The sequence below is a fragment of the Vombatus ursinus genome, unplaced genomic scaffold (assembly GCF_900497805.2).
Source record: "Vombatus ursinus unplaced genomic scaffold, bare-nosed wombat genome assembly UNPS02007284.1, whole genome shotgun sequence".
Lineage (NCBI taxonomy): Eukaryota > Metazoa > Chordata > Mammalia > Diprotodontia > Vombatidae > Vombatus > Vombatus ursinus.
In genome coordinates, this window is record NW_020947062.1 from 27,987,643 (window position 1) to 28,003,478 (window position 15,836).

Here is a 15,836-nt window from a genome sequence, read left to right on the forward strand (position 1 = left end):
ATGGATCCTTTGATGTTGGTGCATATTGTAGCTGATCTATGCCTGCCCATTTTGTGCCAATCTTGGCCATGTCTTCCAATAAATCCTTCACAAGGGGTTCATTAGTATGCTAGGGAGTTAGGGGGACTTCCTCTAAAGCTCTTGACATGGCTTAGATATCAGCCCATGTACATTCCCTCAACTATCTTTTTTGACAACCTAGCTCCACTCCACCTTCCTAATCATACTAATAATTTCATTCATTGTATTTGTATCCCTAGCACTCAGCATAGTACCTCGTAACATAGTGAATAATAAACAATTGTTGCTTTATTACATATCACTTTCCTTCCTGCACCAAAAGGTCTAGCTAAAACCATCTTATTACTATTCTTCTACATTCCATTTCATCTCTCGTCTCCATACCTTTGTTCAGGTTATCCCTTATGTTTGGAATGGATTCTCTTCTCACTTCTTCCTCTTATAATCCCTGTTACTCTCCGGGCTTAGCTCAGGCACCATAGACTGCTCTAAGGTTTTGTGCAAGTTAAATGAAAAGAGAAAAATGCCAACTATATGCTGACTATTGTGGAATGGATTTCATATCCACTTTTTCTCCATTCTCTTGGGTTTCATAATAATGAGGTTTTACTATGTTTAATGCACAGTTATTTATAGCTTTTTCTCGCGGCCCCTACATGAGTTTTAAAATGAAGATTAACTATCACATTAGTGAACAAATTGGCTTTAAAATTCTATACCAGATGGAGGAAGAGTTGAAGATGCAAATGGGGCTATTATGGTGAGAGGATTAAATTTTTTTCATAATAATTATCAACAAAGACAACCAACTATATGAAATATGGAATAAAATTGTATGAGTCCCTATAGAATAAACATTAACAACCTCAATTCTTCAAATAATTAAAAAATAAAAAGTATGTATGGTCTTTGTCCTCTTCTAAGTCTGTCTGAAGTTCCACTACCTTTGTTTTTAAGAGAAGTTAAAAACCAATTTTTTTTTTAAGCTGATGGTGGACTAGTGGGAGAAGAAGGGAGAGAAGGGAAAGGGAATAAACATTTATATAGTGTCAACTCAAATGTTATCTCATTTGATCCTTACAATAACTCTGTGAAGTAGGTATTGTTATCCCCATTTTTACAGTAGAGAAAACTGAGGTAAACAGGATAAGTGACTTGCCCAGGGTCACACAGTTATTAAGTGTCAGAGTCTGGATTTAAACTCAGGTCTTTCTGACTCCAGGCCCAGCCCTCTATTCATTGTGCCACCTAACTTCCTCTAGGGGAGACATCATTGTATTCTACTTTTAATTAGACTGGAGAAAATTTATAAATAATCTTTATTTTACCTTTACAGATCCCAATTTTGTGCGTACTTTTCTTACAACCTATCGTTCATTTTGTAAACCACAGGAATTGTTGAAGTTATTGATTGAACGGTAAGAAAAATACATACATTTCATTTACAACATCCACTGAAAAAGTTTAATTCCCATTATATAGATTTTCATATCCATATTTCCTAAGATCTTAGATTTAGAATTAGAAGGGACTTCACAGGTTCTTTCATTCAACCCCCAAGTTTTATAGTATTTTACTTGTGTATATGTTAATTTAATATTAAATATACAGTTAAATAACTAACAATTCATTTTAAGGGGTAGAACTTGTCAAAATTTATAATCTCCAACCCTTTTAAAAACATAAAACAAATAATTTCTCAATAGATAAATGGTTAAAGGACATGAACAGTTCTCAAAAGAATTGTAAATCATTAAGAACTGTATAAAAGAATGCTCTTAATTACTAATAATAAGAAACATGCACATCAAGTCAACCCTAAGGTTTAATATCACATCTAGCAAATTCGCAAAAATGACCAAAAATTCATAATAGTTAATACCTGAAGGATTGTAGAAGGGCAGACATTATTGAATTGTTGGTAGAGCTGTAAATTGGTACAAACACTTTGGAAAACAATTTAGAATTATACAAATAAAGTGACTAAAATGTCCATACTCTTTGACCTTGACATTCTGGTGTTAGGCATATACCTCAAGGAGGTCAGTGACAAAAAGAAAGGCTTCATGAACACCAAAATATTGTGGCAGCCATTTTTGTGATAGATAAGACCTAGAATCAAAGTAGATGCTCATCATCTGGGGAATGGATAAACAAATTGTGGCACGTAAATATAATATTATTGGGATATAAGGAATGATGAAATGATGAATACAGAAGCACAGTAAAAAGATTTATATGAATTGATGTAAAGTGAAGTAAGCAGAGCCAAGTAAATGACATACAAAACGACTTCAATAATGTAAATGAAAAGAACCACCAAAACAATGGAAATTTATATGGGGTTTAAGTGTCCTTGTCCAGGTCATTTAGTCATTAAGCATTTATTAAGTACCACTAGAGTGTATTGAGCCAGGGGAGTGACATAATCAGACTTGTTCTTTATGAATATTATCTTGGCAGGTATGTGGAGGATAGATGAGGAGAGAGACTTGAGTAAGGGGACCAATTAAGAAACTATTGAAATAGTCCAGGAGAGAGATGATGAGGGCCTGGTCCATGGTGGTGGCCATGTAAGTGGAGAAAAGGGGATGGATACAAGAAGTAGAAGTAACAAAACTTGACAACTGATTGGATATATTGAGTGGGCTAGAGTGAAGAAGTTTGCAAGTTTGCAAATATGATTCACTGCAAAATGGTAGTGTTCTTAGAGGAAGTTTGGAAGAGAGGTGAGTTTTTAAAAAAAATATAATAAATTCTGTGTGAGTCATGGTATATTTGAGAAACTTTAGGGACAGCATTTGAAATGTCCAATAGATTTTTGGTGATGCAGTATTGGAGCCTGAGAGAGACACTAAAGTTGGATATATAGATCTGAGAAGAGAGATTTGAAGTTGGTAGGGAATGATTTTTGAGGATAGTCTGACAATGGAGATGGAAGAGGAGATAGGATCAAGGAAACAGGTAGAGGAATTGGCCTTGGTTTGGAAAAAGACACCTATTTATCAGAGACTAGAATAAAAAAATGGGGATGATGTCAAGCAGTTTTAAGCTTCAGAGTAAGGAGAAGAGGAGACTCATGGCTAATGACCTCTTATTTCTTAGGAAAGTATAATGAGACCCCTTGTTGTAGTGTGAGGGGAAGGAGTGCTGTGGGAGCCTTGAGAAAAGGGAATGTTAGCAACATCCAGAGAGCTTGGAAAGAATCAATTAGTTAGGAATAAAAGGATTGTGTTGTTGCAGTGAGGTTCAGTTGAGGCTAGATAGGATGGTTGCATAACTTCCTCCAGAACCATCCAGCAGCACTTGAGTAGGAGTTGAGAAGGTAGATGGTGGGTTGGGTTCAGGGTTGGGATTTGGCAGAGCATGAGAGGACAGGATGGGTAAGGAATTGAAGAGTGGAAGACAATGTAAAATTGAACTGGTTCTTTGAAAATTACTGTGGTTAAAAATTTTTTTTACCCTGAGATCCAGCTGGAGCGCCCACAATTAGCCAGGCTCATTTTTAGACAACAAAAAATGTAGTCTGTCACCTCCATGCTATAATGAGATGTCAGTAGAGAAATTTATTTCAAAACAAAACTATACTTTATTTTCTTGTTAAAAGATATTACTTCCTTTACTTAGAATTTCCAAAAATGAGAAAGCATTTAGCCAGATAATATCAGAAATGGAAAGGAAAATGATCAATTAAAAAAAATGACGGAAGATATGAATAATTGGATTGAAATATTTTTTTCCATCCAAATTTAGCTCTAGAGAAAGTGACCTTGAATTCTAGGTGGAGACAGATAACTGTTGCCTTTCAGTGAAAGTCACTTCTAGAGAATGTGATACTTAGACATTTAAAAAAATTAAGAAAAACTTTTCTGAAAAAAATTGTCTTCATCTCTTTGAGAAGGAAAAATAACTAGTACTATTTGACTCCCCTTTATTATTTATCCCCTTTATCATCCCCCCTCCCTTCTCTCTGTTGTTTTTTTAAAATGGTGCCCTTTTTACATTACAACAACTTTCCAGTGAGTGTTCCCTCCTCCATAAAACCTTCCCTTGTAACTGAGAAGTGTGGTGGAGCAAGACAGGTCAGCATACTAGCCACAATCTGACATCTGGATGCCTTGTTCCACACCTGCCATACTTTAGTTCTCTGAAGTCATGGTTGGTTATTACATTGATTAGAGTTCTGATTTTTTTCTTTTTTAGTTTTAAAAATGCTTTATTATTGTTCTTTTTTCCTTTCACTACCCACTAATCTGCCTCTCCTTGCCCCCAATTATTCATTATAACAAATATGTATAATGTATAAAAAATATGTATAACAAATATGTGTAATACATATAAATATATATAACAAATATGTGTAATGTATCAAGATATTGGTCCCATCTTAAAATGCATGCCTTCTTCTCTAGCTTTAGTCCATCATCTCTCCACCAAGAGGTAGAAGACATGCTTTATCATTAGTCTTTTGAAATCATGATAAGTCATTGCTTTATTCAAAGTTTTGAGTTCTTTCAGAATTTTTTGTCTTTATATTATTGTGGTCATGGGGCAAATTGGTTACTTGGTTCTGGTCACTTTACTCTGCATCACTTTATACAAATTTTCCCATAGTTCTTTTGTTCTAGAATATTCCTTATCTCTTATGGTGCTACAAAATTCCATTGCATTACACAATTTGTTCAGCCATTCCCCAGTTAATGGACACCTGTTTTGTTTCCATTTCTTTACTTTCATTGTTATATTGCTGTAGAGCCACCTGGAAACCTTGAAGTGCTGTATAACCATCAGATATTTTATTAGTTTTGCAATATTTTTTATTATTTTTACCAGATGGAAGTGGGTGGAGGATAAGGCATATCTAGTTGTCTAGATTTTTCTTTCTAGCACAGTATTTGAAGCAAAGGTACACTTTTAAATCTATGGTGCAAACACACTCTACTCATTTCCATTGAAGTTAACAAATATATCTTCTAATGAAGAAAGGACCCTTGTGGCCGGAATGTTGAATTAGTCAAATAACTATCTAATTGCTTACTCTGAATTGTCTGATATTTCTTTATATCTACTTGACTTTTTTAAAAGTTGATTTTGTTTGAAAGGGGTGGGGTGGAGGTTAAAGAGGCTGTGGTTGGCAAATTAGAGAGTATTTGAACTTTCCCATCCATTGTAATTCTCACCTACAAAAATAACTAAGCGTTTGTCTTTAATTTTCCTCTCTCCTTAGATTTGAAATCCCTGAGCCAGAACCTACAGAAGCAGATAAATTGGCAGTAGAGAAAGGAGAGCAACCAATCAGTGCAGATCTGAAACGGTTTCGCAAAGAATATGTCCAACCAGTACAACTTAGGTTTGACGCCCAGTATTGTATTCCTCACGTTCGACCCAATTTTTCTTTTCCATATAGCACAGACTTGTCCCCTCTGATGTCAGATGCAGGTGTTGCTGTTGTCTTTCTTTATGTTTGCTTTATGTGTGATTATATTGTCAAACACAGTGAAGCTTCAAGTGGCAAAGTATGCTCTGGTTATTTACAATTACATGATTTTTCTCTACAAATGGGTTCTTATTCCTATAAACTAGTGTCCTAGTATTTATTTTCAAGTATAATTAAGCTCTATAAAATTATATATAAATATAATAGGTATATCTCTATTTCTTTATCAAGATATATCTTTGCCTACATCTATCTGTATGTATGTATGTATGTATGTATACATATGTATATATATATATATGTATATTGGTATTCGTGTCTTAAGAGGTTGTGGTGGCATAGTGAATAGAGAACAGGTCTTTGATCCTCAACAAGTCACTTAATATCTTAATTCCTCAGGCAGCTTTCTTTTTTTTTTTCTTTTTATTTCTTTTTTTATTTTTTTTAAATTTTTTTCCTTAGGCAGCTTTCTAAGATTATGTTGCAGAATAGTTGCCTATATTTGACACAGATTCCTCACTAGGAATTCCCTATAACAATGAAATAAGTCTAGGACAAAAAGTAGACTTAAATTGACTGTTGTTGAACTTAACTTTTCTTTTTTATTTTTTTTCTTATCTAATTATCTTGAATTTTTATATAACTTTATTTTTATAGGAGCTCTAGAGCTTTTCACAAAAAAAATCTACAGAGATTAGTTTTTAGCAAGAAAATTATCTTACTAATTGATAAAAATTAACTTAAGAGAAATAAGATAAAAATATGTAGAAAGAAACAGCAATGCTTTGGCTAAACCTAATGCACAATTTATAATAAATAACTAACATTTATATAGTATTTACTATGTGCGAAGTACTGTGCTAAACACTTTACAAGTATTATCTCATTTGATCTCACAACATTGGGAGGGAGGTGCTGTTATTATCCCTGTTTTACAGATGAGGAAACTAAGGCAAATGGAAGTTAAAGATTCATATGAATAAGGAAAATTTTCTTCTTGAGATAACTAGCTAATTAATCATAGGAAAAATAATATATTTTTGTTTTAAGGTAAAAGGATTTTAAAAGTTTTTTAAATATTAAATATTTTGAGGTTTTTTGTTTTTTTTCTTTTTTAAATTTTAATTAATTTATTTTGAGTTATCAACAATCACTTCCATAAGCTTTTGAGTTTTAAATTTTTCTCCCCATTCTTCCCCACCTTCTTCCCTAAGGCGGTACACAATCTTATATAGACTATACATATATATTCCTATTAAGAAGTTTTTTTTTAATTTTGTCTTGACATTGTCAAAATTTTAAAGATATTATACTTATTTTATTGGGAGTAGCTATTTTTTCCCTTTATTTTGTATTGACCGTTGCACTTAGGGCTGTCATCATGGTATTGAGAAATGTAAAAAATAATATCTGAGTGCTTGGATTAAATGTGTTCTTTATTATCTTCCATTTTATTAGGATACTAAATGTATTTCGCCACTGGGTAGAACATCATTTTTATGATTTTGAGAGAGATCTGGAGTTACTTGAAAAATTAGAATCCTTTATTTCAAGTGTAAAAGGTATGTCATTTCAAGGTCTGATTGTAACTTAAATTTGAATTGGTTACTTTCAAAATCTGTGTGATTTCTGAAAAAGATAATGCTTTTTTATTGTTTTGCCCAAACATCTAATTTTAAAGTAAATGGAACAACAATTAGGACAATATAGAGTTTTGCAGTCTTTATCAGATGACTCATGTTTAGAATCACCTGGAGTCATTTCAAAATTATTTTAAACTTGTTATTTGGGCTTCTGAGTTCTTGTGGTCATTCTATATTTAAAGTAGTTAGGGGGTTTGTCCAGATGATCCTATATGTTTTATCTTTCAGCTATCATACTTTTAACCTGAAGAAAATATGTGGAAAATAGATATCTGTTAATACTCATTTCCTAGGTTATTGGATGATTTGCAGTTTACATATAATATTTTTCTTCCTTCTGTGATAAACAGAAAATGCACTTCTAGGCATATTAAGAGAGTGAAATAGCAATAGGGTTTACTTCTTGACATTTCAGAGCAGAATATTACATCATTAAATCAAAAAAATACAAGTTTAGACAAATGGACAAATTCTTTGCTTCACTGAGTGAATCATTAAGTTTTGCCCAAAAACAATACTAAGCATTGATTAAACACACCAGATTTAAGCCTGGCTTAATTTCCTCTCCTTTGTTCTTAAAAGATTTTGGTTTAAAGTAGTCATTTTGAAGTGTTTGTTCCACTTTTAAAACATGCCTTCTTTGTTGGTTTATCTTTTTTACTTTCATGATTAATATAACTGATTAATATAAAACTGATTAACTAATTAATTAATAAGAACTGATTAATATAAAATCTAAACCCAGACATTTTAAAATTTCTGTATATGTTGTCTGTCATCTAGAAAGCTGCATATTCTATGATTTGAGTAGTTCCTAAAATAGCATAAAGTAAATGTTTTGGCAAAATTATTTGACCAGAATGTTAATATACTTGCATATGAGTTCTTCCTACAGATCTTTTTTATTTTTCAGGAAAAACCATGAAGAAGTGGGTAGAATCAATTGTTAAAATCATCAAGAGGAAAAAACAAGCTCAGGCAAATGGAATTAGCCATAATATTACTTTCGAAAGCCCACCACCATCAATTGAGTGGCATATTAGCAGACCAGGACAATATGAAACATTTGATCTCATGACCCTTCATCCAATAGAAATTGCACGTCAACTAACACTTCTGGAATCTGACCTCTACAGGTAATTCAATACTGCCACAGGTAGAGAATTTAAAATTATCTATTACTCTGCTTTCAAGGGTCTACAGACACAGTGGTATTTTATCTGTTTTATAAATCATAAGCTATTTATGTAAGCTATTTATGCTTATATTATAGAGGTAACTCACATTTATATCTCACTCTAAGGTTAATGGAGTACTTTCCTTTAAAAAAAAATTTAAAGGCAGTTTAAGTATTGTCTCTATTTTACAGATTAGGAAACTGAGGCTTAGAGGAGTGATTTGACCCCATGGTCATGTAGCTTATAAGAATCAGAGCTGGGCTCTGAAACTTTAAAGTATGGAATTTGACTACTACAAGTAAAATTTCAAATGGCATACCATGTAGACTTTCAGAATTATATTGTCACCATACATTTTTATTAAAGTGAAATCATATTACCAGATTCCATGACCTAGAGAGAAAACAAAGCTGACACTTAGTCTCCTTCAGTGAAGTAGCAATTCAATTTTATTCGTTTCACTAATCAGATATATCAAGCTCCTGTTATTATTTTGTTGTTTTGGTTTTTTTTTTTTGCTTTTTGGTAAGTTAATTGGGGTTAAGTGACTTGCCCAGGGTCACACAGCTAGTAGGTGTCAAGTGTCTGAGGCTGGATTTGAACTCAGGTTCTCCTGACTCCAAGGCCAGAACTCTGTCCACTGTGCCACCTAGTTGCCCCTAAGCTCTTATTATTTTCAGAACATTCTAGGTGATGAGAGATATAAAAAAGCTTTAGCAAGTAAAAACAGAATTTTAAACTCTTTCTTCCATGAAATGAAAGGCATGAGTATTAGAAAACTATTCATGTGTAGGTTACCCTTTTTTCTACTGTTGCCATAACCCCCCATTCCCCCCCAAAAAACCCTTCAAATCTAGCCAAACCTGTGAGTAGAATATTTGTAAATATTTATTGATTTTATATAAGTTGGTTATGTTGGCATATGGTTGGGCAAAATTATATGTCTTATATTTTCTTCTATTTTTACATTTTAACATTTTCTTCTATCTTTTCAATCTTTTCACTTTATTCTAATATTTCTCACTATGGAGTGAGTTCTGTTTGCTCCATCCTAATTTTCCATGAAGTATACTATTTGAGTAGGGTTTCCACCTTCTTTTCCAAGCTATTAATTACCCTTTTGGTCTTTTTTTTTCTTCCCAAATTCCTAGTTCACTCCTAATTTGATCTTGAAGCTGTTGTCCCAGGACTGAGTTGATTCTGTCTCCTAATTGCGCTCCAGAACTTCCAGCTTCATTCTCCCTTCAGTAACCTCTAAAGTGCTTGTTCTGTCTCCACTTCTGGTCTGCCAGGCCAAGACTGGGATCTGGCTTGGTTATTGGAGCTGACACTCCCTTACTGTGACACCATCTAAGTAATGTGATTTGAGAAGGGAAGAAGAGGGATTTCTCAATTAGTTTTTTTTCAGTGAGATATGAGTCAAGATGAAGGGGGAGGGGAAGCTAAGAAGTTGAGGGAAGGGGAAGTCAATTGGGGTTTGAGGAGGGATGGAAAGGTTTGGAAAAGACATTATGGTGAAAGGTATAATAAGTCAGAGAGGTATAAAAGGATTGCCTTGCTGCAGTGAGGGTCTAGTTCAGATTATCAACTTGCAGAGACCCTAGTTAGCATGGTTTTGTGATTTTCTCAAGTTCAGTAGCACATGAGTAGGAGTAAAGCAGTAGATGATGGGAGTAAAATTCAAGATTGAGGCTTGGCAGGGGAAAGATTGGTGATAGAATAAGGGAGCAAGGAATTTGAGAGGAGAGTATGGTGTAGTTGAACTGATTTACCAAGGGGTCAAGATGGGGAAAGGAGAGTGAAAGGGTGATGACCTGTTAAAAGAATCAAGGAGTCAAAAAATTGGAGGTCACAAAAAAGATGAACAGTGTTTGGGGTTGCAAGGCAGAGGGAGAGGTAAAATGACAGATTGTGATTAAATAAGGTAATTTCAGAATTCCTGAACATGAAAGTGGAGCATTTGTGGATGATGGCAAGATCAACAGTAATGACCATCTCTGTAGTGGGGTGGGGGGCAACTAGGTGGAAAAGTGAATTGAGGCCTGGGCCTGGAGTCAGGAAGACTCATCTTCCTGAGTTCAAATCTAGTCTCAGACACTTACTAGCTGTGTGACCCTGGGCAAGTCACTTAATCCTGTTGATCTCAGTTTCCTCATCTGTAAAATGAGCTGGAGAAGGAAATGGCAAACCACTCCAGTATCTTTGTCAAGAAAACTCCAAATGGGATCACAAAGAGTTGGACATGACTGAACAATAACAACAAAATGGTGGGGTGGAGGAATGGGTGGAGGAATAGGTCATGTAAAACAAGTAAGTTGGGAGTGTAAACAAGTAAGTGTGGGAGTTTAGAATGTTTAAGGAAATATCATTATGTATGTTGAAATCCCCTAGTATGAAGGCAGGAGTTGAGTGGGGGGGGGGAGGGGGGGGAGGGGAGAAGAAAGATTGTGAGTTGGAATGGAGAAGACATGGAGGGGACTAATAAGACAAACTAGAAAGGTAGCTAGGAGACATATTGTGGAGGGCTTTAAGGGTTAGGCTGAAAATTTTCTATTTTATCTTAAAGGTGGTAGGGAACTATTCAAGATCTTAGTAGGAGAGGGATAGAATCCAATCTATGTTTTAGAAATATCGTTTTGGTAGCTATCTAACAATGCATTAGTGAGAGGACAGATTGAAAGCGGGAAGTCTATTGCAGTAGTCTACGTAAGAGATGATGAAGGTATAAACTTAGGGTAGAGGCTGTTAAGTGGAGAAAAAGCAGGTTAGATGCTATATTATTAAGGTAGAACTGACCAAGACTTGGTGACTGAGTCAGTGTGGAACGAAATATCTACTGAAATTCTTGTTCTTGTTGCCTTTGGGCATGTGAAATGTAATCTGCTCCACCAACTTCTTCATTTGCCTCTCCAGAGAGAACCTGTGAACCTTCCTTCTGTCTATCCTAGATGTGGTCACTGAGAATAATTTCTATGAAACCAAAAGGCCTGAGGGATCAATAAATTATTTGCTGTGTGTGTACATGTCATTTTTTTTAATGCACAGTTCAGAATTTACTAATACTGACTATTTCTACTTCTACTTATTATAAATATTAATTTAATCTTTTCTTCCTTCTCATTGACCTTTGGCTCAACAGGGCAGTGCAGCCTTCTGAACTTGTGGGAAGTGTGTGGACTAAAGAAGATAAGGAAATAAATTCCCCAAATTTATTGAAAATGATTCGGCATACTACAAATCTTACTCTCTGGTTTGAAAAGTAAGTGTATGTGTGGTATAGTTCTAATGTCAAAATCGAAGTTAAGTAATTAAAAAACAATTCTTAAAACTCATGCAAATTTTCTAAGCCGTATTTCCTTCTATCTCTTTTTGACCAGGTGCATAGTAGAAGCAGAAAACTTTGAAGAGCGAGTGGCAGTATTAAGTAGGATTATAGAAATTTTGCAAGTTTTTCAAGACTTGAACAATTTCAATGGTGTATTAGAGATAGTCAGTGCAGTGAATTCAGTACCTGTGTACAGATTGGACCACACATTTGAAGTAAGTCTTAGACCATAAATATTTCCTTCTTCCAAAAGAAGAAGAAACAATATATATATAGAAAGATCTAAATCTATATATGTGTGTGTATGTGTATATATATTTATATATGTATATTATATACCTGCATTAAATGTGGTAAGGAGGCTGTATAGCATTGATGGAGAGTCAGATTCAAGCCAACAAGGCTTGTATTCAAGTCCCACCTCTAATATATCGACACTGTGTGACCCTGAGCAAATCACTTAACCTCTCTGTGTGGTAGGCAACCTTTTGGTCAATAAACATTTATTAAGCACCTACTATGCCCCAAGCACTGTGTTTAAGTGCTAGGAATAAAAATAAGAAAAAAGAAAGACAGGCCCTGCCCTCAAGGAAGCTGCTGTGATGGGAGAAGAGAGGGAGAAAAGGTTCCTGATGAGGGGGTGTGGTGGAGAAGTCAGTCTGAGAAGTCCTAAAGTAGTACAGCTGGATGAGAGATACCTGAGCTGAGGTTTTTCTTTAAATGGGGGTTTGGAGTTTGTGGCCCCAGTCTCCAATCAAAGAGGCAGAGTGTAGTGATAAGGTAGAATTCCAAGGCTGATGAGATCTTAAAGGATGCTGAAGTTATCCTCATATAATGAGCTTCCCAGGAGAAGTTAGTCACAGAAATCCAAAGTAGTTAATCTCCAAGTAAGAAATGGGTTATAGAAAAGGTGCCAACCTGCCTTGTTACAGGGAGTGTCTGCACCTGTTTCCTATATCTGTGAAGTCATAGGTCCAGTTGTAAATTATATAATGTATCATATGTCATATATAAAATGTATAATTACATTTTTAGAAAATCTCTTTAGTATGATAAATTTAGTATTATTGCAGACAAAAATGGAAAATTGAAACTAGATCATTTAAGGTTAGTGGTATATAGTATACAGGATGTATAGATTTTTTCTAGTATGCCTTAGTACAAAGGCGTAACAAGTGAATGAGCTTTGTTACTGTGCCACATGTGACCATTTTGACTGACCAAAGAAGATTATAGCTTGAGAATATGGTTGAAGAAGGAATAATATAGGGAAATTTGTATTTCTGTTTTCTGGACTATGAAAACAGCTGTAAAAAAATTCAGTCCAGTACCCTTTTTAAATTTTAAATTCACTTTAAAAAATTTATTTAAGGATAAGTTAAAAAAAAACAACACAGAAATTTGCACCAATACGGGAAATACTTGGGAAAAGTACTTGATCTGTTGACTAGAACTGATTGATTTTTGAGAACTTTAGGTTGGCTTAGTTATCTCAAGAGGTGTTATAAAAACTTTAGTTTCAGAAAAAGTTAAATATATGTAACACTTAGGAGCAGGGTGACCTGACACGAAATCAAACATGAAAGATGGCAGAGCTTCAAAAACAATGCAATCTTTAGGTTTCATCTTTTAATTTATCATTTAAGTGGGGAAAAGAGGTGTGTGTGTGTGTGTGTGTGTGTGTGTGTGTGTTAAATGTGTTTGGGCTTTGTGTTCATGAGCAAATGAAAATATTCCTTATTTTATGTGGTATGTGTTTCTGAAAAGTTGTGTGTAAATCAAGTTCTTACATATCATTTAGAATGCATTAATGGAATCGTTTTGTTAAGTAAAAAATCCTTTTAGGTATTGTCATTGGCTTTTCGTAAAAGGAGGTATATTGGTAGTTTTTAAAAAATATACATGGCATTAACCTGAACTTAATTAAATATGATCCATTTATAGCAACAAGATTAAAAGGGAGTGGCAACCTGCACCTTTGACAGAATTTATACTTGTTTTAAGGCATTACAGGAAAGAAAACGCAAGATTTTAGATGAAGCTGTAGAATTAAGCCAAGATCACTTTAAAAAATACCTAGCAAAACTTAAATCAATCAACCCACCTTGTGTGCCTTTTTTTGGTAAGTCACCAGATACTCATTTTATAATACTGTCAATATATATTTATATATTTTTTTCTTTCCTTTCAACATATTGCAATATGTGTCTAGTAGGCAAGGTTTTTGCTTTGAAAAAAAATCTCTTTAGAATGGCCTTGCATTTCCTCTCTTAGGTGTTTTTCTTCAGTGCTGTTAAAGAATGATTTACATAAACCAATATTTGAGCAGTTACAAACTGCTACTGTATACTTACGTGGAAACAAAGAAGAATAATTTATTTTGATATCTGAATTGTATAGGTTTTGAGAGAAACATTCAAATAAATTGTGATCTGGTAAATTTATTAGTTTCGTGAAAATACATCATCAGGCAAAATAATTAATAGTGACAATTCTTTAAGAGCAGTGTATATTGGGTAATTGACCCAATGTTATTATATCGGGGTTTAGTATTAATGACAAGCTCCAGCTAAACTGGATGATTTACCATGCCCCATGTTTTCTTAATTCTGATTCCCACTAACCAGCATTGACTATTTTCCCTCTTGAAATTCCCACTTACTTTGGTACTTCTCAAGCATTTATCATGGTCTTTGCAGTTGTTATGGTTGTTAGTGTATGAACCATATCCCTAGCAGTGTGTTGGTAAACTGACTCTCTCGGGGGAAGGTACACACAACACACTTTTAAGTTTAATCTGCTTTATTAACATTTTACCATGACTTTCTGAAGTCTAGACAGTCCAGAAAACCAATCAATCCCTGGTTTGCAGTGTTTGCTGATTTCTATGGTGTAAAATCTCACTATGAAAATTTAACAAATCATCTCTCACAAGCCAATTTGAGCAGGCTCCAGTACATCCCTGCATGTCTTCCTACTCCACTTTAAGCTCTCAAATATGTCTTTCTACCAGTGCCTACCACAGTAGGCGCTTAATAAAGATTTGTTGGATTGAATGAGTTTGAAGGGTGACCAAGTGGAAAGAACACTGGCTTTGAAGGGAGCAGACCTGGCAAAGATCCCACCTCTATCTTGGGCAAGTCACTTAACTTTCCTGGACCTCAGATTCATCACATGTAAAACTTAGTGGTTGGACTAGATAATTTTTAACATTTCTTCTAGTGACAAATCCTTTGATTGTATGAATCATTACAAAACTGTTGGTCAGGGGTAAAAAAATTAATTTTCTTAATCTAGAATGTAGAATTTGTAGGTTCTTCCCTTTTTACTCCTATCTTTTTATTCAAATAAAGTAAAAAAAGGTAAAATGCTTTATTTTAAAATTTTTTTATGATAAGAGTCTTTTTTAATGGCATATTCACCACTAAATAAATTAGGATTTACCTGTTAAGTTGCCCACACTATATATTTAAAACATTGCTTTCAAAGTCCCATAGTTAATCCTTGATTACCTTTATATATTATATACCTTGTAATGCTTGTGCCCTTTGGAGGCAAAAATATGTAATTAATAACATTTAACGCAAGGGGGCATGGCATAGTGGGTAGAGAGCCAGCTGAGAAGACTTGCCTCTGATGTACAGGCTGTATTTCCCTGGGCAAATCAGTTCTCCTATTAGGAATCTGGGCAACTCTCTAAGACTATAAAATCACAGAGAAGGTGCCAATTTAACACTGGTAGAAGGAGGTTTCTCGCCAAGGAATTCCCTATGATATAGGGGATTTAAACTGATAGTTTAAATTATAGATCTAGTCCTAGACCCTATCCTCATCTCCTAATAACATTGACTATCATGTAAAATGAAAATGGAATAATGAATTTTTTCTTTTTTTTTATAGGAATATATTTAACAAATATTCTGAAAACTGAAGAAGGGAATAATGATTTCCTTAAAAAACAAGGGAAAGAACTAATCAACTTTAGTAAAAGAAGGAAAGTAGCTGAAATTACTGGAGAGATTCAGCAGTATCAGAATCAGCCTTATTGTTTACGGATAGAATCAGAAATAAGGGTAAAATTTTTCTTTTACTAAATTTTAAAGAGAACATTTCAAATGTTGATATGTTATAATTAATTATAATAGTATTTATTTTGCCATAATATTATTTTGAGAGGTCATGTGGGTAGAGAACTAGACTTGTTCAAGTCCTGTCTCTAATACATACTAGTT

At 34.1% G+C, this 15,836-nt stretch overlaps 1 protein-coding gene across 1 annotated transcript in view; it reads left to right on the plus strand.

Annotated features, from left to right (window-relative positions):
• Positions 1–15,836, plus strand: part of SOS2 (SOS Ras/Rho guanine nucleotide exchange factor 2) — a 109,718-nt gene that overhangs the window by 67,178 nt on the left and 26,704 nt on the right. The window contains exons 11-18 of the mRNA XM_027849159.1: positions 1,358–1,439; positions 5,249–5,371; positions 6,917–7,020; positions 8,015–8,237; positions 11,419–11,538; positions 11,657–11,819; positions 13,609–13,726; positions 15,505–15,677. Of these exons, the coding sequence (XP_027704960.1) occupies positions 1,358–1,439; positions 5,249–5,371; positions 6,917–7,020; positions 8,015–8,237; positions 11,419–11,538; positions 11,657–11,819; positions 13,609–13,726; positions 15,505–15,677 (1,106 nt within the window). The remainder of the gene's footprint in view (positions 1–1,357; positions 1,440–5,248; positions 5,372–6,916; positions 7,021–8,014; positions 8,238–11,418; positions 11,539–11,656; positions 11,820–13,608; positions 13,727–15,504; positions 15,678–15,836) is intronic.